Raw genomic sequence first — 27,898 nt, 5'->3', positions numbered from 1 at the left:
ACAATTTTCAGACATCATCCTGACCTTCTGCTACACTGAGGGTTTAGAAATAAAGAGGTCTTAAATCAGACTACCTTCTAACCCCAATAACCATATTTGACATTCACAGTAGGTAATCTTCCAAAAGTTCCACAAGGAATTATTCACTACTTCCTTGGTGACAAAATACAACCATAAAACATAGTGTTGGATATTTCTCAGGCATCTCTGTGGTAGATGAATAAATCTCTCCCAAAAGACCCATCTGACAGAAAAAAACAAAAAAAAAGCCAAATAAATATGAATTAATGTTGTGCTAAAATTTTTCTGAATATGCAAGAAATCAGAAATGCTAAGTCAACCTAGTCCAGAATTGGCTCTCCCTATTAGTATGTGGTCAGTAAATTATTAAGGAAAACTAATTATCTCTTTTGATAGTATTACCTTAAACATTACTTTTACAAGCATTGTAGAATGATTCAACAGGTTAACTCAAGTCTGCTTAAGCGTCATTTTATTTAAAGTAACACTTCCTGGTAAACAAGTTTTTAATTAAAAAGGAAAATTATATTTGCATCCCTTGAAGATAAAGAAGAAACTACAAAATATTTAAGTATCTACAGTTTCTGTCTATCTCTACTTATCTTTGGCACCAGTTACAAAGAAAAACTACCTGGAGGGATAATTTCTCTCACAATAATCCCTTCCAATGAGACAGGACTTAGCAACTTATAGTGTTGACATACATGATTTCATTTGATCCTCTCAACAGCCCTGTAAGTCAGGTATAACAAGAATTAGTGTTAACTTCATTTTATAAATGAGGGTGCTAAGCCCGTGGAAACTACATGACTTGCTCATGGTCACCCTGGTAGTAGGGTTCAGCTAGGCCTTGAACCCAAGGTTTGTGATCCCAGGTCTATCTCAGCGTTCTTATCATGAGGTAAACTATGGCTAAGTCTGCCTGATGTCTTAGATCATATTCCAGAAGGACCCTGAGGGTCTTCTAGAGCAGTGGTTCTCAAACTTTATTTCTTAGAAACCTAAAGGTCCATGGTGGCACTTAAGAAACCACCATAGGGAAGTGAGAAGACAGGGTCCTGGGCTACTATCCCAACAGAGCAACTTTGTCTATGTCCCATATACTGGTGTTTCAGGTAAAATTTCTTTGGAATTCCACAGCTTTAAAAAGAAGTCTGAAACTCCAGAATACTAATCTAAACTACTCATTTGACAGATTGGAAAAGATCCATAAAGATCACATAATTTACCCAACTAAGACTAGAAACCAGTCCACTACTCTGTGATTGGGATAAAAGTTAATTCTCTCAGTACAGTATTTTGTCTACATCCAAAGTTGTCCAACTTCAGTGTGTTATCAGGAACATCTGTAGGGCGGGTCACAGAGCTCTGGGTCCCACCTCCAGAGGTTCTATTCAACAGGGCTGGGGTGGGGCCTGAGAACCTGTGAACCTGCATTCCAGGTGATGCCGAGGCTGCTGAACCAGAGAACACACTTTGAGAACCACTTGTCTACAGGATATAAAACAACAGAAAAGTCAACTGAACTGACCAGCTAATTGTACATTCCATCAATTTTATTTCATGCTGAGAAAATGGTAAAAGGAAATTCCTCCTTCAGAATTCATAAGCCCATTGCTTTAACCACGCTTCTACACATTCCTCAACAGCTAGCATTGATATTCTATCACATTAAAGACCCTAAACTATCCATGTAGCAGATGGCATTGGTGTTCCAGCCCATATCTGCTCATCCAGCTTCTGAGTTTACCTGCAATTGCAGTAGGCGGTTTCCATGCACACTGCCAGCTTCCCATCTCAATGGCTGACATCTCTTTGTGTCTCTGAGGACTTTTTTAGCCAATAAGAGCTTGCTCAGTCCACAGGCAGTGTGTGTGTGTGTGTGTGTGTGTGTGTGTGTGTGTGTGTGTGAGAGAGAGTAATTAATGTCCCCACTTTCCTTCAAACAATGAGGCCATGACTCTGCTGAAAAATACTCCAGAGTCACTATCCCTCTGTGGGACAATTGTGAAGCTTGTTCAAATGACTCCTCAGAGGGTCTCTAGTGAGACTGAGCCCCAGTCTCCCACAGCATCAACTCGCTCATTTTTTTAAAAAATAATTATTTTATTTATTTATTATTATTATTTTTTGGCTGCGCCAGGTCTTAGTTGCAGTACACGGGATCTTTTAGTTGCGGCATGAATGCAGGATCTAGTTCCCCGACCAGGGATCAAACCCAGGGCCCCTGCATTGGGAGTGCGGAGTCTTACCCACTGCACCACCAGGGAAGTCCCCTCAACTTGCTCATTAATGCACCTTTTCTTGGTATTTCTCCCTTTCCTGTTCACTTCTCTCACTTCCTTATTTGTGCTTCCAGAGATCACTTCCTAAATAAACTATATGAATCTCAGGTTCTTGTCTCAGAGTCTGCTTTTGGGGGAACACAAACTAAGACACTCTATCTCCAAGTTCTTCATCAAATTCATGGAAGCATCACCTGCTGGCTGACCCACATCTGCTCTTTTTCACCTTTCCGTTCTATGCCCTGGGGCTTTATTCGCAGGTCTTTGGGTTGGCTAATCCAAGTTAGGTGTACTCAATGGGTGTTAAATAAATAATACAATGATTATTGCTGCCAAAAAAGTAGCAAAAATACAGACTGTTGAATCATGTGCAGATACTCATGATTTATTAATTGTATACTTAAGTAGTCACTCTTCAGAAAGAGGCCCAAGTTCATTTAGTATCAGATCTGTGAAGGACAACAGCAGAAAAAAACTGGCATTATGCATATTTTTCAGGCATCACTATAAAAAGCAACCATCAATTCTGAAATGGAGATAAGTTTCCTTTTGTACTGTCAAAGCAAGATTAACTTTCAGCAAATATTTACATTTAAGGAGTGCAGTTTCAGCAGTGATGTCATTGACATTTGTCAAACTGCAGTTCAAACCTCAATTAAAAAAAGAACTGTCTGAGAAACAATTAAATTGTCCTCAAATTGAAGCCAAATAATGGAGACAGATCCCTTTGGTTAAAAAAATAATTAAATTAATCAAACTTCATCCTAAATAATAGAGCTATTTCATGTATTTAATTCCACTCGTTGGTGGCTTAATTTTTTAAAGAAAACAGCCTGATTGCAATATAACTGACATATAATAAACTGCACAAATTTTGACATATGTATGCACCCATGAAACCACTGTGCTGGCTTATTGTTGAAAGCAATTCTACCTAGTTTTAAGTCTATATCATTTTAAAATCCACTTTCTGGAATAATCCATTAATTATCACACTTATGCAGTGATCCATTATGGGCTAAAGCTCTTTACATTACTCCCTATTTGAAATGGCTATATGAGCATGTTCCAAAGTGCATACGTGCAAAATAATAAATACATTCTAATCCCCAGAAATTATGAGGCATGTCTTACAAATAGTAATAAAAGCTACCACTTATTTAGCATCTATCATTGCCAAGGTCTAATTTGTAACTTTTTAGATACATCATTTGTAACCCTCACAACAATCCTATGAGATCAATATTATTAACTCTATTTCACCAGTGAGCAAACTGAGATTAGAGACATTCAGTGATTTAGAGACATTTACGGGTCACCACCGGGTAAAGAGAGCCACAAAGCAGAGGTAAAATGCTTTCTGGGAGCTATGGTAGACACTATCGCCCTGCCCATATCCCTTAGCTCTCACCAGGTAAGCCAGAGGCTTCTTCCCACCAGGGACTCTCAGGCTGAGTGAGAACTTTTCTGGCCCAGGGGAACAGGAGCTCAGCCCTTGCGCAGTGCAAGCCGTGATTGCTGGGGAATCAGTGCCTTCAGGTGCAGCCCTAAACCAATGGCAAATGAGGATTGAGAGTTAACTACCCGCTTCCACCCAGAGCACCCTGGCAACTCTGAGGTTGTTCCATGCTGTCTTAGCTTGAGCTAACAAAATGCCATAGACTGAGTGGCTTAAACAACAGGAAATTTTTTTCTCACAGTTCTTAGAGGCTGGACGGCTGAGATTAGGGTGCCAGCATGCGTGGTTTCCGGTGAAGCGTCTCTTCCTGGTTTGTGGGCTCACGTGACCTCTTGTGTGGAGAGAGAGAGAGAGAGAGAGAGAGAGAAACTCTCTGGTGCCTCTTTTTGAAGACACTAATCCTACTGCATCAAGGTCCCACCCTCACCATCTCACTGTAGGGCCTCCTTGATGTTAAATTACCTCCCTATAGGCCCTATCTCCAGACACAGTCACATTTGGGGTTAGAGCTTCAACATACACGTTTTGGGGGAACACAGTTCAGTCCATAGCATACACTGTCTCCCAGAGTTCTCCACTGAGGCTGAGCCCCAGTTACCCATCTCCCAGTAACTTGTTCATCAATGCATGCTGAACTGGCTTCTTTTCCTTCCCTCCTCATTTCCCCATCCTCCTACCAGAGCTCCCTGAGACTACCTCCCAAATTAACAACTTGCACTCAGATCTCAGTCTCAGGCTGTGCTTCTGGGGGAACCCAACCAGTGACTGGAGCACATAGCAGGAACCTGCCCTATACCTGGGGGGCCTGGATTTTAGAAAGCCTTACCAGCTGTGTCAGTAATTCTTTCCTGAGGGCTCCGTGGGAAGCCACTTAAGGTCTTAAGCAAAGGAATGAATCTCTGGAAGAACGTGGAGAAAGGATTAGAGGAAATAAAAAGTAGATTCTGGGCAACTAGTTGGGAACCTATTTCTTCAGTCAGTAGGAGAAAACTGTGACCCGGATTAGGGAGAAGGCAGTGAAGACGGAACCTGACATGGTGCTTAGTTCAAAGCGAGCTGCTCAACAAATATTTTTGATGAAAATTAATGAATGGGTTCAATCTACCGAATTTCTAGGTAGACTGACAGAACTCAAAGGTTGATTAGGTCTAGGGTCTGGGGAAAGGAAAGAGTTGAGAATAACTCCCCACCTTCAGGCTTGAACAGCTAAGTAGATGCTGGTGCTATTGACTGAATATGGACACAGCCTCGAGGAGAAGGGGCAGGTTAGAGGGGGTAGGAGATAATGACTTTGGGGCATAGTGTGCCTGTGATACATCTAACTGATGTTGAGAAGGCAGCTGGGTGTACAGGTTTGCAGCTGGGTCAGAGATGCATATTTGGGTCCCACCAGACCAGCCACATGGGAAATATGACCCAGAAGAGCTCCACTTTTCCTACTTTCTGGCATTCCCTCTAAAATAATATTTTAGAAGGAGTATGATGGAGAACTAATATTCATTGAGAACCTACTATGTGCCAGGAATTGTACCAAGCATTTATTTAATCTTCTGAACAGCCCAGAGAGGTATGCAATATTATCTCCATTTACAGATGAGGAATTGCGGTGCAGAAAAGAGAGGTAACTTATCCAAGGTCACACAGCTGGTAAGCAGCTTCAGAAAAACTCTGGACTTACTCCAAATTTCATGTTCTTAAAGAAAATAAGCATCAACAAAGCGTGGTTCTGTATCCTATGTCTCTCAGTCTCTCTAGACACCACAATGAGCAATTCCCAAAGTCAAGTGCATTCACTAGAAGGATCTTTCAATTTCAGCACCCAAAGACTTCTCTCCGCAGCGCCCTGTTGAGCTACACATCCCTCATTTGGACAGTTCTCTCTCCAAGTGGTCCCCCTGCTGGTGACCCTACTGTGTACAGCCCTAACTGAAGTCTCTCAATTTTTGTCTCGGGAGATTTGCTTTTTCTGGAAATATCTTCTAAAAGGAATCACATAATGTGGTCTTTTGCAATGGTTTTCTTAGCTAGTGTGCTGTATAAAAGGTAAAATATTTAGTATTTTTCAACACCATATGAAGTGTAGGGAGTAACCCAAAACCTCATTATTTCTTTTCATTTAAAAATACAGCACACTACCTTGGATGTGCTAATATTGATTTATAGTCCTGAAAATGTCCCAATTATTTTCCCTTTTGCAAACAAATACTTTTTTGTAGATCTGCATTAAACTTATACATTTCTTTGGAAAGAATTGACATTCTTCAATGTTATATATTTTCTCTTCAGGCACGTATTTCCTTTCCAATGCAATATGCTACGTCAAAAGTTTTGAGAACTTTAAAAAAATTATTATTTAGGTTTTTGAACATATACTATCAGTATGTAGTTAAACGCTTTGTTCTTTTTCTGATATTTTTATATGACACATTTTCCCATAGTCTATTCTAAATCAGTGTTTCTGATAGACAGGAAAGCTACTGAATTGTGAATTAAAATTTTGGGAAAAAATGTATGGAGGTTCTTCAAAAAATTTGAAATAGAACTACCATAGGATCCAGCAATCCCATTTCTGGGTATTTATCCAAAAGAATTGAAATCAGGATCTCAAAGAGATATCTGCACTCCTGTGTTCACTGCAGTATTAGTCACAATAACCTAAATATAGAAACAACTTCAATGTCCATTGATAAATGAAGGGATAAACAAAACATGGTACATTCATATAATGGAATATTATGTATCTTTAATGGAAGAAGAAAATACTACCATTTGCAACAACATGGATAAACTGGAAGACGTTATGCTAAGGGAAATAAGCCAGTCACAGAAGGACAAATACTACATGATTCCACTTATATGGAATATCTAAAATAATCAAGCTCATAGGAGGGGGAAATGGGGAGCTGCTATTCAACAAAGTTTCATTTATGCCAGATGCATAAATTTTAGAGATCTGCTGTTAAATATAGTGCCTGTGGCTAACAATATTGTATTATACACCTAAGATTTTGTTAAGAGGGCAGATCTCATGTGTTCTTACCACAATAATAAAAAAATCAAGGGGAAAACAATTATATAAATACAGTTCTTAAAAGGTGGAAATTATTATCTATACTTCCCTATTCTCCAGATATGAGGTAGTGTTACTCCATGAGAGAGTGGCATGGACATATATACACTACCAAATGTAAAACAGATAGCTAGTGGGAAGCAGCCGCATAGCACAGGGAGATCAGCTCGGTGCTTTGTGACCACCTAGAAGGGTGGGATAGGGAAGGTAGGAGGGAGACGCAAGAGGGAGGGGATATGGGGATGTATGTATACGCATAGATGTTCACTTTGTTATACAGCAGAAACTAACACAACATTGTAAAGCAATTATACTCCAATAAAGATGTTAAAAAAAATAATAATTCCTTTCATATGTTTGCTGGAGGCAGAGCTTCATAGACTACTTCCTGGTGTGGAGGTGGGCATCTCACCTGAGTCATAGAAGGCTCCAGAGATTAGGCAAGCTGATAACTTGAGCCAGGAAGATGAGGTCATTCTTTTTGCCAGGTGCTGCAATCTGGCAAAAGGCAGATCCTGAGACATGTTTCTTGGACCAGAAACTAGACCTAAGGGAGAGGCCCTTAGGCAGAAAAAGATTGGAACTGTGGTCAGTGGAGTTCATCCTGGAAACTGTCCCCATCCTGACTTCTCCCATCCTCCTCCACACTGTGGCCAGAGTGAACATTTGTTATCATAAGGACCCATCAGGATCTGCCCCTGCTTGCTTCTCCAGCCTCCCCTCTCGCTCCTTTCTTCTCTCTGGGACCCTGTGATCTAACCATTAGTAAATTTCTTTCAGCTCCATGAGAAACTCATCATGTTCATTTTGACCTCTAGGCCTTTGTACATGCCCATGCCTCTGTCCCAGCCCCTTGCACACCCTCCAAACTGACCCATTCCTGCTCACTGTCAAGACTCAGTTTAGACCTCACTTCCTCTAGGAATTTTTCCTTGACCCTCAAGGCTGGGCTCGGTTTTCCCTTAGCACTCTGCTTTTACCCCTGTTCCAGGGGTTATCCAGCTCTGTTGCAGTTGCTTATTCATTTGTCTGCCCCTCCCTCTTCCTAGACTGAAAGCTCCTTCAGGCAGAGATAGAATCTGTCCAACATCTGCCCTCATGAGATACCCCAAGTTAGAACTGCCCAGTCAACTTGCTCCTAAATTCCTGATGCATAGAAACCGTGAGATAATAAGTGATTATTGTTGTCTTGAATCACTAAACGTTGGGGTAATTTGTCATATAGTGATGGACAACTAACGCACTATCAAAGCCCAGTGGCTTAAAACAACCGAATCTCAGATTCTGTAGGTTAGTAATTGGTGATCTCTTGCTCCTTGTGGCATCAACTGAGATCAGCTCAGCAATACTCAGCTGATGGATGGGCTGGCTGGGAGGATCCAAGCTGGTTTCACTCACAGGCCTGGCACTTTGTGGGCTGGAAGGCAGGACTCGGTTAACCACAGAGCCTACGCTTGGTCTCTCTAGCATGGTCGTCTCCAAGTAGACTTTTTACGTGGCAGCTGGCCTCCCTCAGAGCAAGTATCCCAAAAGAACCTGGAAGAAGCTGCATGAGTTTTTATGACCTAGCCTTGGAAGTAACGTAGAGTCATTTCTGCCATATTCTCTTGGTTGAAGCAGTTATAAAGACCACTCAGATTCAAAGAGAGGAAACAGAGACCCCCATCTCTTGATGAGAGGACTTGTCAAATAACTTTAGCTATTTTTTAAATTAACTTTTAAACGTATAATTTATATACAATAGAATGCACCCATTTAAAGATAATTTGATGAGTTTTAACAAATACATACACCCTGTAACCACCACTGCAATCAAGTTATAGAACATTTCCTTCATCCTAAAAAGTTCCCTCCTGCCCCCTTGTAGTCAATCCCCTCATTCTCCCCATCAGCACTAGGCAACCAGTGATCTGCTTTCAGGATTTTCTAGAATTTCATGTGATATAGTATATAATTTCTCACAGTCGGCTTTTTCACTTAGCTAAATTCTTTTGAGACTCATCATGCTGTAGTTGATGGGTCAAAACATAATCTCCTCTATGAGTTTGTCACCATGCCTGCTTAAAGGTGATGTAAACTTTTCCCCTCAAGAGAATATTTTACTTATGACTTTTTTTTTGTTGGCAGAACACCAATTTAACTGTTTCAAATTTGTCAGGAACAAAGTTTTTGGATAAGAAGTTATAGCAGGGCTTTTATATTTCTCAGAAGTAACTTTGCTGTCAGTAAAAGCTCTGATTTACTAGAAGTTTGAACTGGTTTACAAAGCCAATGGGTTAATCACTAGCTTGTGTTCCTAAAAATTATTGTGAGATTTAATATTAATACATTTAGTTGATTGCCTTATGTCTATTCGCAGAGGTAATGAAAATAGGTTTTAAAGTATAAAATGCTTAGCAACAGAACATACCAAACGAGTTCTTTGTGTTTTTGCCAAAATCAGACAACATATTTGGCTTTTTCTACCACAGAAACTCTCCTGCCTCTATTTCTGCCTCATTCAACATGGCAAGGCTAACAGAAAATCAAGGTCAAATGAGGAAACTCAGCAAATGGTTTTTATCTGGCTTCACTGTTTGACCACAAACTGGCAAACACCATAAGAAAAACTGCACAGGAGATAAATGATAGGGTAAAAGTACATTTTTGACCATGGGCCCAGGCTCTAGCAAAAGAAGCTGGCCTAAGATTTATAGAAAGTGATTTGGGAATGAATTCAAAGTACTGAAGAATCACAAAATTGTTTTTCCATTGAACAGCAACAAAAAAATCCCCATGCTTTAAAAAATTTGTGTGGTAGCTTTTTTTTTGTCCCTCTTGCATCGAACTCTATTCAATAATTTTACCCCATATCCCCACCTGTTGTTATTATTATAATTGGCACTAAAGAAATATGTAACACTAATAGAATAAAGGGCGGTTCAAATGAGGTAGGAGACATAAATGATCTCAAACTGGCTAGGTTTTGGATGACTTTTTATTGATGAGAAAAACTACCTTAACCAAAGGTAATTAATATTTTTATTCACTGCTTCAGTTCCCTTCCTTAAGTTCTTAATATTTATTACTATAACAGCATTAATCATAAAACATATAAAATGTATTTTTTAAATCAAATTCAAGAATGCCAAACAGGAGACTTATGCAGAGAGTGGAGGCCCAAGAGAGCGCCTCATTTTTGTCTTCTGGGGACAAAAGGATGAATAATTGATTCTAACTAAGTGCTCTCAGGATGTAAGAAATTGTCTTGAGGCAGAGAATGAGAACGAACGCAGATGAGGAAAAGAGGAACGTTAGAGGTTGTAGGTGTGTGATATTTTTTCCCCCTGAATTAGGAGAGAGCTGCCAAAAGTGGAAAGAAAGGGAAAGACAAAATCTATACCGGTTTTAAGGTTTAGAAGCAAAAAAGTAAAACGAGAAAGAAAACAAGCCGGATCAAGGACTTTTAAAGCTGTAAGTTACCTTACAAGCATTTAGTCCAGGAGTTTGCACTTCTGTTTGGAGTTAAAAGAACTCTTACACAAAACAAAAGTAGACAGGAGAAAAGCTGCCCTGGTGGAAGGGGCGGGTAGGGGTGGCGGGGGCGCGCTGAATCCCCGTCACGCGCACACATCCCAACATCGTAGGATGCTACGCGCTGCTTGAAAACCACAGACCAGTCCTGACGTCTCATTTTACAGTGGAAGAAACAAGTGAGCCGCTTACTGTCACAACACAGAGCCCGGACGTCAAGTCTCTACACTTCTCACCACTTCCCAGTTTGCCTCTAGAGGGAGGCAAGGTGGGCGAGCGCGTCTTGTGGAGTCAGCTGGGTGGCTTGCGGCGGTGACAGCCCCGCGGGAAGAAGGTGGAAGAGCGCGGTACCCGCTGCTAGGGAGGCAGCGCGGGACCTCGGCCTGATTGTTCCCCTTGCTGCCGCCAGGTGGCGCGCCTGGCCCGCCGCTCGCGGCTGTTTGGTGGTGGGCGGGGGAGGCCCTAACTCGCCGGTCGCCTTGGAAACGGAGGGCGCCGCGGCGACGGCTGTGGAGTGAGTGGGCCTGGTCCGCCGGCCTACGCGAGTGCTACTTCCGGGCCCGTTGCTGTGTATCCGCACCTGGAAGCCGTCGAGGGGAGGTCAGAAGGCTGCCTAGCCTCCTTGCTCGGCCCCGACTCCTTCCAGTCTGACACTTAAGACTTTACGAGAATCTCCGTCCCACCCCACCGGCCCTGCTGCTTACTCCGCCGCAAAATGGTCCTGGGGTGCCAACCTTCTGGGGCCCCACGCCGGACGAATTTCTGGGCGGTTAGGAGACGCTGAGAACGATTCTCATAGGCTGACCCCTCCTTTTCACCCAGGAGACACAGAAGGAGGAAGAACTTTTGATCTGATCGGAATATTAACACATCTCTTTTTCCGCCTTGCAATAGAACCCTTGGATACATTGTTATTTGCCTTTCTAGATTTTCAGATCTGAATTTGATTCAGGTTTGCCCTCACAGTCTCTAGCACACAGTAGATGCTCAGGAAACTAATGCCTTCCATTTGTATGGGGCTTTATCACTTGACAATTTACCCAAAGCATTAGAGCCTCATTAATAACTCCGACAGGAAGTAGGAAAGATGGACGAGAAACTGAGGGTCAGAGGGGGTTAGAGACCTGTCCGTGGTTATAAAACTCACCGGTGGAGGAGCTAGGTCTAGACTCATCTTCTTAGTGCGCTTCTCACTGAATTCCCAGTCTGGTGAATGCCTTTAGAATGAGTACCCCGCAAACCCTCGAACCCTTCTCCGTACCAGCACAGAACCCCTCCCACTGCAGGTACCTTATAAGTGCTCCGTGTGGGCTTGATGGCCTTTCACCCTCACCCACCCAATCCATAGGCTGGTTTCGGTTTTTTGCCCTGGCTGCTGGCAGCATCCTTCTAAACAGGACACTTGGTTTCTTTCTTTTATTAATTTGCCAGATTTGTATAGCGGCTTATCTGTTTTCTCATTCCCCTTCTTACCCCATCATTCTCTGCTGGGCGGAGAGACTTGAGGAAACGGTTGGGAGGTGGGAGAAGATGCCCCATCTGAGGGGGAAGAAAAGGTTTCTGTGAAGGCAGAGAAGGAAAATAATAAGACTGGGTGTTTATCAGTGTGTGTAATAATTGCTCATGGATTTCCTTTCCACCAGCCCCAAGACCCATCCCCAGCTGGTCGTCTTTATTCACTGCTGCTCTTTGAAGGAGAGAAGGCTTTTTTTTCTCCTCCACCATCAGAGTGTAAAAGTACTGCATGTATTTCCATTATCCTTACAATATTCTCTTCACAGTTATGTTTCTTTTCTTTTTTAACACTTCTAAAATTGAAGGACAGTAGGAGTTGAAAAAAATGTAGTTCCAGTTGCTAGAAAAGTTAGTATAATATACTGCATTTCCAACTATTTGTTATTAGCAATTCTGGATCAAAAGACACCGATTTTTAAGCTAAGAATCCAATATAATTTGAGATCTGTAGTTCAACAATGTGCCACTAACCAAAGGATTTGTATTGCTAAAGAAAATACATGCTAATGTAATGCACATTGTCAGTCGTGCAAGTGAAAGTTGAAAATGTCATCCATCTAGATATTTTTAAATACCTTGATTTGAACGTAGAGTTATTTAACATATCTCCAAACTGGCTCTATCTTACATTTTAAAGCTGTTTGGGGCCATATATACATAATCTATACAAAAAGAGATGGGTCTGAAATTTTGTAAAACTAACTGTTAGGTGATATCACTACTAAGAGGCTTTAAATGCATTCAGGTTTTTTTTGATTTTTGTTTTTGTTTTTTTTAACATGTGCTGGAGAGCATTTCTAAAATGTTTTCAATTGTACTGAAAATGTGTTCTAGCCGAATTGAGAATTTGATTTTAAAAGTTATTTTACTTTCCAAGTTCAGGGTATATACAACGTTATAAGCAAATAAATAGGGCCACTAGGAAAGAAAGTAAGCATGCACTATTTGCCAGTCAGTCATTCACATCAGACGTTTATTGAACATCTAGTTTGTGCCCATGGGAGATGCTGGCCTATGTGCCAACATCTGTGTTTGAATTCCCAAAGATATGAGTTGCTGAAGTAGTTACTATTCAGTATTTAAGGAGTTATGTTTTGTTGAAGATGAGTGCCTTGATAGTTAGATGTGTGCCTTTTAAGTTAGATTGCTCTTTAACAAAGGCTCTTGGAAGTACTGCATTATTATTGTTGTCGTTGTTAGATTTACATAATGTTATAGCTTGTTAATGGCAAAGCCTTGACTAGACTTTAAGACTTCTGGCACCCATATAGAGACCTTTTAACTAAATCGTGCTGTCAACCCCTGATGGAATCTTATTCAGAACTTTAGTCATTACTAATGCTATTAAGTAAACATCTTCCATTTTAATCTACATTTATATAAAACATTAGCTAACAAACATCAGGATCCATTTCAAACGTCTGGAAAGGTATTAGGGCAGAACTGCCATCCCTCCCAGCCTCCACAAAATTTGAAAGGAATCATTAGGAGGCTTCTGGATATTCATGGCTCCACAAAGTCATGAAAAAAGTCATTAGGAGCTTTCTAGGTATTGAGCCAGGATCCTGAGACTGTGCAGGAAGGGACACACTCCTTGTTTTTTGGGTAATTTTGCAAAGTCAAGTAAAGCATTATGGGATAACAGCTCATTTGAAGAAGATGACTACTATATGTCCCTTTTTACTAAATAGACTTCTTACTTTTCACTGAGAAGCATTTGGGGAATATTTTTTGAAACATTTTCTGACAGAAAATGATTATGAAATAGTCTCTGAAAAGGCTGGATACCTGAGTCCTTCAAACCCACCCTCCTCACCTGCCCTCACTATATAGTGTGTGTTATTGATGCCCAAACAGAGCTGGGAGAGGAAAAACAGACACGCACAAAAGGTCATGCCTTGGGCGAAGATGTCTCTAGCTTTCATTACTTGTATGGTTTTCTCAAGCCTTTTAAAGTTGCTCTTTTTTTTTTTTAGGTTCTGCTGGAGTATGCTTCTTTCTTCCTGTCTTTCTGAGTAGAGATCTCACCTCTCCTACATTTTATAACCAAGGGCCAGGAAAATTGCCACACAGAGAACAGGCACTAAATAGATGTTTGAAATTACTGACAAAGCCGATTAGGTGTCTGTCAGGAATTATTTTAAGTGAAATCTTCCTGGAAGATAATTACGTTACTTTGTGACTATTTTTCTAGAATTCTCACCTTTTACTGAGATAGAAATCTGGGACTTCCCTGGAAATCCAGTGGTTAAGACTTCGCCTTCTAGTGCAGCGGGTGAGGGTTCAATCCCTGGTTGGGGAGCTAAGATCCCACATGCCTCAGGGCCAGAAAACCAAAACAGAAAACAGAAGCAATATTGTAACAAATTCAATAAAGACTTTAAAAAAATGGTCCACATCAAAAAAAAAAAAAGATATGCTGAGATAGAAATCCTCTAGGTGGTCAAGAACTGTAAATCCTTGTAAATGTTTATTAAAATCCCCGTTGTTTGTAGTACATTATCTAATGCAAAAGTACATTTTGAGGTAATGTCATTAGCTCATTGCAAAAAGGCAGCTATTAAGCAGGCAATCCAATTGGCTTACTAATTTTCTGTAAAGTGCATGAAACAATGAATCTTAATATAGTTTATGCACAATCATTTGTGCTTAATGGATCTACATTTTCACTCATATTTTATTAAAAACCTTTGCCGTGAGCTTCAGTTAGGTAACTAATTGTACATTGGTCAGAGAGTTGAAAACATTAGAGCCAGGTAACTGAAGTAATTGAGCAAGATGAGATCATTTTTCCTCCAGCACCAGATGGGTACCATAGGTGGGAACCGTAACTCTTGATCTCTTCCATATGACTCAGAAAGAAAATTAGAAATTAATGTTGTTTTAGCTTTTAAATAAAATATTTTATAGTAAAAGTTTTTGTTAAATACTGTTATTATAAAATGAAACACTTGACAGCATGCTATGTTTTTGTGCAACAGTCAAGTTAAACATTCTAATTCTAAAATAGAAAATAATATAAAAATTCAATTCTGCATCTGAAACAAAAGAAAGCAAATTTTTTTCCTAGCTGATAAGCTTCTGTGACCTGTGATGGTATAATGAAACATTTTGGTATGCAGCTTATAGAATTATTCTCAATACTTTCATATCTGAGAAGATATCACTTAATATATTACCGTGTCTTAATATATTAAATCTTTTTGATGTGTCACCTTTGTGATTTTCAGTTAAAAAGTACTGTAGTATATTTGCATGCATGAATACTAGAATCTATTAGGATGCAGAGATGAACATGCTTGGCTAGAAAAGAAAAGTCTCAGCCACAAAGACTGAGCCTTGCTGGAGGTCTGGTTATGTAAGCAGCATGTCTGCAGGGGAAAAGTATGTTTTCATTTCAGAGAGTTTCTCCACTATGGATCTGAATGACCTATGTAGACTGCCTATTCAGTGATCCAAATCAATGATGAAGGCTGACAGTAGCAAACCACATGGATTAGTCCTTACCCGTCTCATCATACTTGGCAGCAGGCAGACATCCTCTGCTTTAGTTACCTGAAATTTAAAGAAGCATAATCTGGAGCCATAACTCAAGGGGCAGAATACTCATTAAGCTCTTTCTATATGTCAGACACTATGCTAGGTGCTTTAAACATTAACTTATTTAATCCTTACTACAGCGTTTAGAATAAGATTTTTGTTCTCACTTTAGGAATGATGGAACTGAAGCTCAAAAAGATTCAGTAGCCTACTCAAGGTCACACAGGTAAAAGATGGTGGATCTAGGATTAAAATATGTCTGCCTGATTCATCCACCCGTCCATTCATTCATTTGACAAGGACTGCATCTACTGTGCTAGGTGGGGAAAGACAGTAATGCACAAGAATTACACCATCCCCACCCTCATGGAGTTTCCAGCCATTTTAACAAATAATTACAAAGGTTATGTTCTTTCTACCACACCCAACTACTAACACACTGATTGAAGGTTAGGCACTTATTTTCTTGAGATTAATAAAAATCAAAAGATAAAAATCTGTCAAGGAAGACTATGATCTTAAAAGATGTGCGTTAGTATCCATATCAAATACACAAAGTTATTTCTGCTTACCATAAAAATCTAAGAACCTTGGGCCTGATTTTCTCATTTAAAAAATATTAGTTTTGATAGTTTTTATTATTAGTTACAAAAGCAATTAATAGCTGATGAACAGTTACTGTTAATGATAACACATTATTATTATCATTCTTCTTCTTGTTTTGCATTTGTAACCCTCTTAACCATTTCAAAAACACTTTAATGTGTCTGTCCTTTTATTTGTTCTTTATAACAATCCTGCCACACCTACTTCTTTTGGATCCCAGTTCTAATTCTTTTGGAGCCTAGTCTCTTGGTGCTCATAGAAAGTTGTGCTTTTATTTTGTCTTACTTTTTAAAAACTAAAAGACATATATCAAGCTGCTGTTACATGTGGTGCACTCTACCAAACATTGTGGAGACATTAAATGATTGAAAAAGTTTAGCCCTTGCTCTTAAAGAAGCTTGACAGGGGCAGCAGTTGTTGATGGATAATATAAGAGAGTGAGTCTCAGACAGTTTTGGGTGGGGGAATGCTGCACCTGGGCTAAGCATGGAACTCACCAGACTCAAGAATCCAGTTGATTGATGAGGTCCCAGCATTGTGGTAGATGTTAGCTCTGGGGACGTGGAAGCAATCTGGATGGAAGAGCCAGTTTTAAATTAAGTCCCAGCAGTGCTTTATCTTGTAAACACAAGCAGAGGGACAAAGAATTTATTTATTCTTCCTATGTCTCTTTTTTAAACAGGTATTCTTCTTTCTAGCTAAGCAACACAATGGAAAACACGTCGAAAACAAATAAAAAGGATATTCAAGACGGACCGCCAAAAGAAGTCAAATTGCCTATCAGTGAAGCACTTCTCGACTATCAGTAAGCTTAGATTATGAAATCCCAAAGTTCCCATACATAAGTGGCAATCATTGCTGCTAAGACTCATATGACTCCAATGGAAAATGAAGTGCTCAAAAGGTATCAAAGAAGCTGGACTGGAGGTGGATTGGAGACATAATTGCACTCGTGCTATGTGCATATTTTTAAAGTTTTTGCACGTTGACTACAAGCCAAGCAGTAGCTATGAAACAGCATTCATAAATGAGTTTTGGCTCCCTCCCTCCCTTCATTGTATTATTGGTCACTCCTCCACATATACACAGCAGCTTGCAGGCTTACCTCTTCAAATACAGCAAAGAATAGTTAGTGTACATTTATAGAAGAGTAAAAGAGGACATTTCTTTATTTTTTTATTTCTAGACATTCCAATTTACATTATCCCCAAATGCCTGTAGATCAAATCCAAGTGATTTAGAGATAATTCTTTTTAATAAGAATATTTCTTAATGTCTCGGTCCCAGGAGATGGAGACAAAAGTAGGGGTGATACATATCCTGTGTTTATGTTTTATCCAACTTATGGAGAGGAAGCCCCTTGAGAGCTTTTGAACCTCAACTTTGGGCCCAGGGTAGGTTTTTTAATGTGTAACGCTTAGGGAGTGAGTGAACAAGTGTCAGTCTTTTTTCAAATAAGAATGTACTTCATGCATATTGAACAAGTATTTGAATGTTTACCAAATACAAGGCAAGTGCTGGGCACTGGAGGACACAGTGAACAGGGCCACATGGTCCCTGCCCTAACGAAGCATGGGAGATGGACATTAAATACCTAGTCCAGTCTTTTTTAAAAATTACACAACTCTAAACAAGATTCTATGAAAGAAAAGTGTAGGGTGCTGGGTAATGATATCACTGAAGGACTTGAAATAGATCAGGAAAAGCTTGTTTGAGGAAGCGATGTTGAGCTAATCTCTGAAAGAGGAACACGTGTTAAGGAGACATAGAGTGATGGACAGAAGATTTATGGAAAAGAGGCTGGGGTGAGGAAGAGCTTATCACAGTCTAGGAAGTGAGAAACGGCACAGTGAGGGAGAGAGGGCAGAGCAGACTCTGGGGGTTTAGGCAAGGGTCAGATAAGCAGACCCCTGTGAAACACTTGGGCTTTGGAAATGGGAAGCCATTTATTGGAGGGCAACAAGGTTGAGAGTCAGGAGTCCACGCTGCTGGTGACTAGGCCTTTGTTTAAGAGAATTGTTTTTAACAACATTCAGGCAAAATCCATCTCCTTCTTGCAAGACTCCAAATCTATTCATATGTTCTTTTTAGAAGATAGTGAGTGAAAGGGTCAGAACACTGAGAGAGAAAAATCCATGGGAAGGGACTTTTAATGAAGTTCCCTTTATTTTCTAGATAACAATTAAGTGATGACCAGATTGTACCTGCACTCATTTCTCAGCATAACTGAAAACTTCGCTCATCTTTTCTTAGCAGAGGTGGATGAAAAGTCCAGCTCTGTGATTTCAATCTGGTCTCTAATCTGCTGCCACGGCTCACAGTGATGACATCCAATTACAGCTCCTTCTCTCTCTTCTGGGTCAACCAGAGGGCAGTCTTTCTCCTCTTTAACAGAGGTCTACAAAGAGGCGCACGTTTAAAAATTCTCATGATCTAGTGAGAGACACAAGTTGAACATTCCCATGCTTTTGTTCTCTTTCCTTTGTTAAAACTAAATAAATAATCTCATGGACTGGAATAGCCTAGGCCTTACTGTGCTCTTCTGGTGACGCTTTACTCATTCCGTGTGTTCCAAGGTGACAGGACTTTTGTCACATGACAAATAGCCAGGACACCTCCCTCCACCATCTAAGGAAGGATTATCCAAGGGTGCCCTGGCAGCATCTTATATTTTCTCTTATACAATCTCAGCTCCTGACAAAGAGCTGAGGGCACACAGTAGGTAGTCAATTCCAAACAGTTAACTTTAAAAAAAATCTATCTCAAGAAAATAAAGTCATGAACCTATATGGTTGTTTGCGAAAAGCTGAGACTGCCAATGTTGAACCTATAAAGTGATCATCTCTTAGTCTCCCCCACCCCTTACCCTCAGGGATTATGCTCCAAGACTCCCAGTGGATGCCTGAAATCACAGTACCGAGCCCTTGATATACTATGTTTTTTCCTTTACATATATACCTATGATAAAGTATAATTTATAAATTAGGCACAGCAAGAGATTAACAATAATAAGTAATAATACAATAGAACAATTATAACAATATACTGTATTAAAAGTTATGTGAATGTGGTCTTTCTCTCCCTCTCTCAAAATATCTTATTACATAATGCTAAATCTATAAAGTGATCATCTCTAGGTAATGGTGGTTTTTATTTTTTCCTTTATACTTATTCCCCCCAAACCCAGTTTTCTACAATGAGTATGGACATAGATACAGAAATAGGTGTGGATATAGTTGTGGGTTTAAAAAGTAGATAAAATTATAGATTCTTTTTTGGAATCCAAATTTGTTTTCTTTCTCAGAATTTTCAATGAAATTGCATGGAAGAAGGAAGTTGACACATTACTATGTTGATGCAAATACTCAATAAACAACCTGTAATAAAAATAGAAAAGAGTTTTATTCAAGCCAAACTGAGGACTATAGCCCAGGAGACACAGATTCAAGAAGCACTTGAATTGTGTTCCACTGACTATGAAATGGGGAAGCTAATATAGGCAAAAAACCACAGTTACACATTGTTTGTCAAGAATTAGGATTGGAGCTGGCAAGAAGTAAGGGTGCTTGTTAAGCAAGGATTGGTTGGGGTCCAAAATCATCACATAGTTATAAGGGGAGACCTTGAGACCATAAGGTTGCAGCTGGCAGCTGCTGGCAGATATTGTTTTGAAAACGTCTGGTGGTGTCTTTGAGTTTGATACAGTTCAGAAAATTCAGGTTGTCAGTGATGCAGGAATGTATGTGAAACCACATCCACAATGACCACCCAACTCCGTTTTGAATGCCTGAACCACGGTTACTCCATTTTGATTTTTAGATGCATTCTTTTCTGTCATGGTTAAAGCAGATGTACAATGCATATTTGACAGGCCACAGGCTGTTCTAGTTAGCATAAAGTTCAAGCCAAATCATGTATAAGCCAGGATGACTTCCCCATACCTCAATATGTGAACATTTCTTCCATCAACTAACATTTTAATAATGAGGGAAGGGGCAAGGTGACACATTGCATTACTATTAATCTCATATCGCTGTTCTTTAGAACAGTGTGACACCCTTTTCAAAGCACTTTATTGTATATTACCTCATTGGTTTATCATCCCATTTGCGTCAGCATTTAGTGTGACGTGTGGGTTACTAGGACACTGAATAGATAAGGGAGATGTGAAAAGGAAAAATTATATGGAGAACAAAGAGCCTCGAATCCCCACAATGGTTAATGGTGTGGAGCTCTGAGGCTCAGCTTCATCTGCTTCCTGGTAAATCCATCTCTGAGGCCTGAGGAGGCTGAAGTGAATTCCAAAGGGAGGCTAGGTGAAGTTACACCTGCAACTACCATATGCTCCAGAGGGGGCCTGATGAAGCAGCCAAAACCTTTAGGGCCTCTCAGAATCCACCCCACCCCCAGGCTTGCTGATGCCACTCAGACCTTTCTGAACTGCTCCCTGCAGAAGAAACACAAGACAAAGCCGTAGGTTGCTTGCTTCTAACTTCTCAGAGGGTAAAGGGTGATGGGCTGAGTGTAGGGTTGCCAGACCTAGCAAATAAAAATACAGGATGCCCAATTTAATTTGAATTTTGGATAAACAACAAGTGATTTTTTAGTATAAGTGTGTCCCCTGCAGAGGCTGGGCCTGAGACTGGATGCAGTCTCCAGCCCGGTCTTTGCACACTTGGTCATCCATCACCAAGGCAGGCTCTCGGCTGAAGCCAGGGAGTCAGTCTGTGAACCAGCCTGTTCAAAGATTCAGTTTCAACCAGTGGAGACCACACACTTGTGATTCATTTATCTGCTTCCCCCAACCCATACAGAAAATTAGGATCACCATATTTATAATTACAGAAATTATGTAAGTAATTAGCATGCATTTGCATAGGCTCTTTTCAGATAATTTTCATTTATAACATTTTTATTTTTCCCCTTAAAACTGGGAGGTAGAGAAGGCATTCTTCCTTCAAATCTGTACACATCTAAGCTTTATTCAGGTAAGAAATAAAAGATGGTTTATCCTTACCTATAGTCTTATTTCTTACCGTTGTTGGAGACCACCCTACTTTAGAGGTCCCTTCCATTTACTAGCCTTCTCATACCTGGTCATTTCCCCCACAGCATTTATCACAGTGTGTAAGTAATATTTTCATGTGTTTTTTTCTTTAATGGTTAGTAAAACGTAAGCTCTTTGAGGGCAAGGGCCATAAAGATCTTGTTTGTCATTATCTCTAAACTGCCTAAAACAATGCTGGTCAAAGTGAGAGAGTGGCATGGACATATATACACTACCAAACGTAAAATAGATAGCTAGTGGGAAGCAGCCACATACCACAGGGAGATCAGCTCGGTGGTTTGTGACCACCTAGAGGGGTGGGATAGGGAGGGTGGGAGGGAGGGAGATGCAAGAGGGAAGAGATATGGGGACATATGTATATGTATAACTGATTCACTTTGTTATAAAGCAGAAACTAACACACCATTGTAAAGCAATTATACTCCAATAAAGATGTTAAAAAACAAAACAAAACAAAACAATGCTGGGCACATAGCAGCTGCTCATTAGACCTACGGTGTGTGTCTGATGCGTGAAAGGGAACTCGGATCAACTGCAGAATTTTGGAACCAAGAAGGAACCACAGAGTTCATCTCCTTTAATTCTCTTAGTTACAGAAGAATAAACCAAGGCCTAGAATGGTTGAGTCCTTAGGTGGAGAGCCAGGCCTAAAACCCAAGTTTCATAGTATCCAAACAGAACTTTTTGCCACTAAAGGACTTGCTCACTTTTTTTTTATGTTTTGTTTTTTCTTCATTTGGAAAGAAGGAGCCTTATTTTTCTCTCTACTAAGTTTACAATATCACGAATATAAATATTTTGGGGGAAGGACTGAGGATGTAAGATTCAAATTCAACTGAAATTTGCTAAGCACTAACTCTATACTAGAAACATTCACATATGATTTCTTATTTTAATCCTTATAAAAATACATAAAGCTGGGTATTGTTATCTCTCCCTTGATGGCTTGGAAATTGAGGTTCAGAGAATTGACTTGTCTGAGGTCATGCAGGTAAGAAGTGATAGGGACAAGATCGAAAACCAGAGTTTCTCATTCTTTAACCACTCCTCTGTTCACTGTACCACAGAAGTGCTATATTTTTGTTTTGTTTTTTTAATTGAGGCAAGGGGTTTACATGGAGCTATTTCTGTTCCTTTATTTCGGTCTCAGATTTAAAGTTGTAAGATTTATTAGGTAATAGAGATACACTTAACACTTCAAACAGCTATCAATTGCCTATACCAAAGTCTTTCTGTACTTTTCTTTCTTTCATACCTAACAGACATTCAACAAATACTTGTTGGGTGTTAAAGAAATGTATTTGTGTCAAGAAAGAAGCTTTGAAAAAAAAAAGAAAGAAAGAAGCTTTTACTATTTATAGAAGAGATGGTATACTAATGAACTTGAACCTGTAGGTCAGCCTGGTTTACCTTACTGTTTCAAGAAGCTGTGCTTGCCCCTGTAAATTCTTTGTTTTGTCATTTTTATATGAATGTTTTTGGAATTCTAGAAAACATGTTTTCTGGATGCCCTTTCCCTTTAAGCTGAATTATTTATAATGAGAAAGTATAAAAATTATAACTATGAAATACAAATGGGGATTTTTTTAAAACTTGAAGTTATCTCTCTAATACATATTTTAGTGAGTAAAATATACTCAGAAACACAAAATCACTTAAGATTCTTATCCCTAAATGGGTCTTTATAATATGTTTAATACTTTATTTCAATTCAAATTAATTTAGATTAATTTTTAAATTTTATCTCATTAGTTTTTCCTAAGGCAAATAATCGTAATACAGCTTGTCTTTATTATCAGCTGTCAAATAAAGGAAAATGCGGTAGAACGATTCATGGCTCAAATAAAGAAAATTAGAGAAAAGAACCAAAAGTATCATGAAAGAGTGAGTATAAAATTTAAAGCCAATACCTAGTCATTAAACATTTACACAAATGCTTTAAAAAATTGTGAGTTATGATGAAATGAACTCTAGGAAATTATCTTCTTTAGTGCTTGGAGTTGATAAATTTACACTATATTTAAATATTTTTGTACATGGGAGACAAGAGGATACTGCTGTTCTTATTAATTATAATGTCAAAGGAAGTCAGCTTGAATTGTGTTATTTAGATCATGCGGACACTGAATCTTATGTTGAAAATTTTAAAGCTCTGCAACCACATTTATCTTTTAATTTCTTATTTAACCGAACTATAAAACATTGGTTCTCTATTTTAAATTTCTGTATCTGTTTTCCTTTAGATTTTCAGAGTGTGTGCATATGTAAATATTATCTGAAAAGTACAATCTCGGTTGTTAAAATGACTAATTTATTGTTTAAGTGATTTATTTTTATGAAATTAGAATAAAACGACTATCAGAGGGGTGCTGTATATGACTGTCAGGACCAACAGAAACAAAGTTGGGAAGCAGTAAATGATAATGCATACAACTTAGCCCTTAAGGGGTCTCATGAGTGAGGAAATACTGAGGGTGTCTGCTATTAAAACATTTATTTTATATGTACCCTGAAATTTCCACACCTGTTTTGTCTTTTGTCTAAAAAGACTATCTACAAATTTTAACAGAATTTGGGTCAGAGATCTAAATTTGCATCCTGACTGTACAACTTACTGCTGATGTCATTTTGGCCAAACTGGTGTAAGCCTCAATTTCCCCCTTGTAAAATGAGGATTCCTGTCTTCCTTATAGGGTGAATTTGTTCATTTGTTCAGCAAATATGTATTGGGCAAGACAAGCCCTGGTGGTGATATAACTGTGACCCTGACATTGTCATGATTCTGAAGAATCAGTCACTTGCAATAGGACCTAAGAAACTGAAGTCTGTGGATGAGAGTGGAAAGGGGAAGTCTGGCTTAGGCACTTGGAGGCAGGTTCCACATGATGTGATTCCAGAGCACATGAGAGTGAGCCGCCATCAAGGGGCCAATGCACATCCCCTAGTGGTCAGCATGGGAACTCCCAGGCCAGCTTTGGGATTTCCATTTGGTTGTGGAAAGGACAACAGATCAGGACTGAGGAATCACTTTCCCATAACCCATCAGCTGGAGCCAGAAACAAAGTTCTTGTTTCCATGAGGATTAGCTCAAGAATGCGATAGGTCTAAGTCTGCTCTTGGAGTCATTAGTGGACCCAGCAGTGAGGAGCATGGTAATGCAGACTCTAGCTCAACTGTATGTATCTATTTCTTTCCATTTATGCTGCTATTGCCACAGTTTAAGCCACCATCATCTCTTACCCATCCTTCCTCTAACCAGTACATTTTCCACAGTGCAACCAGAATTACCCTTGGAATACGGTAAACTTTTCAGTGCTTAAAACCCTGCAGTGGCTTCCTACTGCACAGAAAGTAAAATCCATAGTCCTTCCTAAAGTCTTCAAGGCCCTGCAAAAGCTGACCTCTGCTCACCTCTCCAATCTTGTCTCCAGCCGCCCCACCCTTTGCTTACCCCTGCTTCTTTTAAATATTAGAAAACCCAATCTTTTTCTTACTATGGTACCTTTACAACAAAAAGGCTGTTTCCTCTTCCCGAAATGCTCTTCTCTTGGCTAGCTCCTTTTCATTCCCCCCATCTGAGCTAGGATGTTGTGTAAAAAATATTTCTCCATTATTCAGTTGAAAGCCCTTTAGGCAGCAGCAATCCAGTCTTATCTTTGTTTCTCCAGAAAGGCCCAGCATGAGTATATGTTCAATAAATATTTGTTGAGTTAATTCACACAAACACCAGTGGGAGGAAAAAAATTTGAGGTCACAGATATTTAAATTGCTAAGCTAAACATGACTCATTAGCAAGATATATTTTTCTCTTCAGTTATGTCGAAATCAGAAATGCCCCGCTTCCTTCCTACCCATCATCTCTTCCTATGTGTTTAGTTCTGTTTAGATGATTACCTCACTTATTATCTTTCTTTCTCTGTTTGCATTCATTGCTCCACTACATCATTAGGTATTTCATAGTTCAGTGTGTCCACATCCTTACTTCCCAACACATACTTTCACTCCTGCTATTCCCCTACAACAGCTCTAACAAAAGCTGTCAATGACCAGTTAGCCAGGTTCAATGGACTCTTTGTAGTCCTTTCTTTACCCCTCACTCCTTCAGCAGTCACTCCTGTCATCTTGAAACTCTTTTTCCTTTGGGTTCCAGGATATCACTCTTAAATTTCCTTCTACTTCTCTGACCATTTCTTGGTTTTCATTGTTTTTTTTCCTAGAACCACCCTTTAATTAGGGTATTTATCAAGGTTCTGATCTCAATCCTCCTCTTTCACTCTAAGCTCTCTCTGGATCGTCTTATTTAACATCATGGCTTCGAATGCCATCTTCATGGTGATACTTCTCATATGTATATGTGACAGAATTCATAATCCTATTGAAAGGGTTCCCAACCCAATTCCAACTTGTATGTGTGGAGGCTTCCTCTCACCAGCAAGCGAATCTCAGACACAAACAGGGTGTCTGAGAGTTCAGCTAAATTCTGACACTACCTACCAGGAGATAGAATCAGATTCCACAGGTAAAGGGCTCAGTCCCACAAGACTACCCTCCACTTCAGACGCCAGCTGCAAGTCCAGGTTGTTATTTGTGCTTCTGACCGACTGGCTATAAATCAGAGGCTTGCACAACCCCCTCCTCAGGTTCAATTAATTTGCTAGAATGGCTCACAGAACTCAGGAAAACCCATTTACTCACTAGATTACTGATTTATCATAAAAAGGATATTAAAGGATATAAATCAAAATCAACAGCCAGATGAAGAGATACATAGAGCAAAGTCCTGAACAAAGGAGCTTCTGTCCTTATGAAGCTTGGGGCCTAGCACGGTGGCACATGGAAGCTCTCTCAAAAAGGACCAAAAGACGCTCCTTTTTCCGGTTTTAATGGAGGCTTCATTACATAATCATGATTGACTAAATCATTGGCCAATAGCGGCTGACTCAACCTCAAGTCCCTCTCCCTTCCCCGGAAATCAGGGGGAGGGAATGGAAGTTCCAACCCTCTAATAACTTGGTTGGTTCTCCTGGCAACCAGGCCCCTTCCCTCTCTCCTCACCTGTGGGATTCAAAAGTCACTTTCATTAATATAAACCCAATTGTGATGGCAGAAATTCCAAGGGTTTTGGGCACTGTGGACCAGGAACTATGGGTGAAAACCAAATATAGCTAAGAAATATGTTTTAGTCATCTGAATGACCAAATAAATATATTTTTATAGATTACAATATCACAACTATACACTAAAAAAAAAAAAATGTAAAAACTGGTGAAATACAAATAAAGTCTCTAGTTCAGTTAATAACATTGTACCAATGTCAATTTCCTGGTTTTGATACTGTGCTATCATTAGATAAGATGTCATCATTGGGGAAAACTGGGTGAATAGTAGATGGGAACTGTGTGTCCTATTTTGGCAACTTCTATTCTTGTTCTTGTGAGTCTTAAAAAGTTTTAAAAAAAGGCTATGAGATGGTCTTATAAAACAAAACAAAATTAATCCTTTCTTTGTAGCTTAATTACTAAATTTCCTTTCTTCTATTTTATAATATGATAATTATTCTTACCTCAAATAATAAATGTACTTCACTTCGTAAGATAAATGTCATTTTTTAGCATATTGGTGGATATATTTAAATAAATTTTATTTTGGTATGTAGCCCAAAATAATTTTTCAGACATAGTGAATTTTATAACATTGTCAGACACATTTCCTTTCTATTTGAAATTCATACAGGATTTGGGAAGTTTAATATAGATGTTATTAAATTTATATATATGCCCTATACATGCATGTGGCCTTTTAGATTCCCAGGAATATGTCAGAGCTTTCAAAGCTCTCTATGGACATCTCATCTGCAGCTTTCTTTTAAAGTTTTTTTGTCAGCTTGTTGTTTACCTCAACTTTTATTACCGCCTCAGGGAGCTGTAATGTTCAACAATTGTTGATTGTTTTTGAAAAACATCTGCCTCTGATTGTTTTTGACCAACATCAATCTGGGAAAAGGCTGGTCACACATTGGGTAAGCTCTGACTCAGGTCAAATAAAGACAAGGTTTCCGAGTGGGATTTTCCAGGGAATTACCAGATAGGTTAAATAATGACTGTTATTTGGGAATTGGGCTTTGGAAGAGTTCTGTTCCCCTCACTTCTCTCCATGACCCTCAACCCCAGGCTGCTAAGTTGCTGGTTTTTACCATAACTGTGGGGCTTTTGGTTTTTAGAGCAAGTTAAAATGCCACAAAGCTCACTGTCCTTACAAAGATTCAACCATTTTTCTTGAATAAACACTCCCTGGAAGTTACTGCAAAGCCTTTAATTTCAAGAGTCCTGAAAAGTTGATTTTGACAATTTTTGCCAATTTTTTCTCATTGCTTTTATGAAGGAGAGGATTTTCAAAAGTCTTACTCCACCATTCCTGCTTACATCACGCCCAATAAGATTCTACACAGAAGTAAAGAGATTCAGTTTTCAGATGTATCATATTATGAACCCTTCGGTACTAAAAATTCTTCAGAGACAGAATTATGATACTTTAGAATATTACAAACAAAAGATAAGAGAAGTTAAACCACCAAATTTTGAATATCATATCTTTTTAACCTTTATTTCCATTTTTTTTTAATCACTCAAAGCCTGTCCAGTCCCAGTCTTTTTTTTTTTTTTTTGCCTGTATTTCTCAATACTGAGCGTCATCATAAAGTTAATTGTCTGTTGTTTTCTTTCAGCTTATTAAAGTTTTAAATTAAAATTCTAATGCACTGAAATGGCAATAATGTCACACAGCCTGTGGAATCACTTAAAGAGCACTAAGGTTACATAATC

At 39.3% G+C, this 27,898-nt stretch overlaps 1 protein-coding gene across 1 annotated transcript in view; it reads left to right on the top strand.

Moving 5' to 3' along the window:
- The first annotated feature begins 16,719 nt into the window (after positions 1 to 16,719).
- Positions 16,720 to 27,898, top strand: part of CCDC83 (coiled-coil domain containing 83) — a 41,681-nt gene continuing 30,502 nt past the window's right edge. The window contains exons 1-2 of the mRNA XM_059929430.1: positions 16,720 to 16,814; positions 22,877 to 22,961. Coding sequence (XP_059785413.1) covers positions 16,720 to 16,814; positions 22,877 to 22,961 — 180 coding nt within the window. The remainder of the gene's footprint in view (positions 16,815 to 22,876; positions 22,962 to 27,898) is intronic.

Source organism: Balaenoptera ricei, chromosome 8, assembly GCF_028023285.1.
Source record: "Balaenoptera ricei isolate mBalRic1 chromosome 8, mBalRic1.hap2, whole genome shotgun sequence".
Classification (NCBI taxonomy): domain Eukaryota; kingdom Metazoa; phylum Chordata; class Mammalia; order Artiodactyla; family Balaenopteridae; genus Balaenoptera; species Balaenoptera ricei.
Note: the sequence above shows the minus strand (reverse complement) of the source record. Positions and strands in the feature narration are given on the sequence as shown.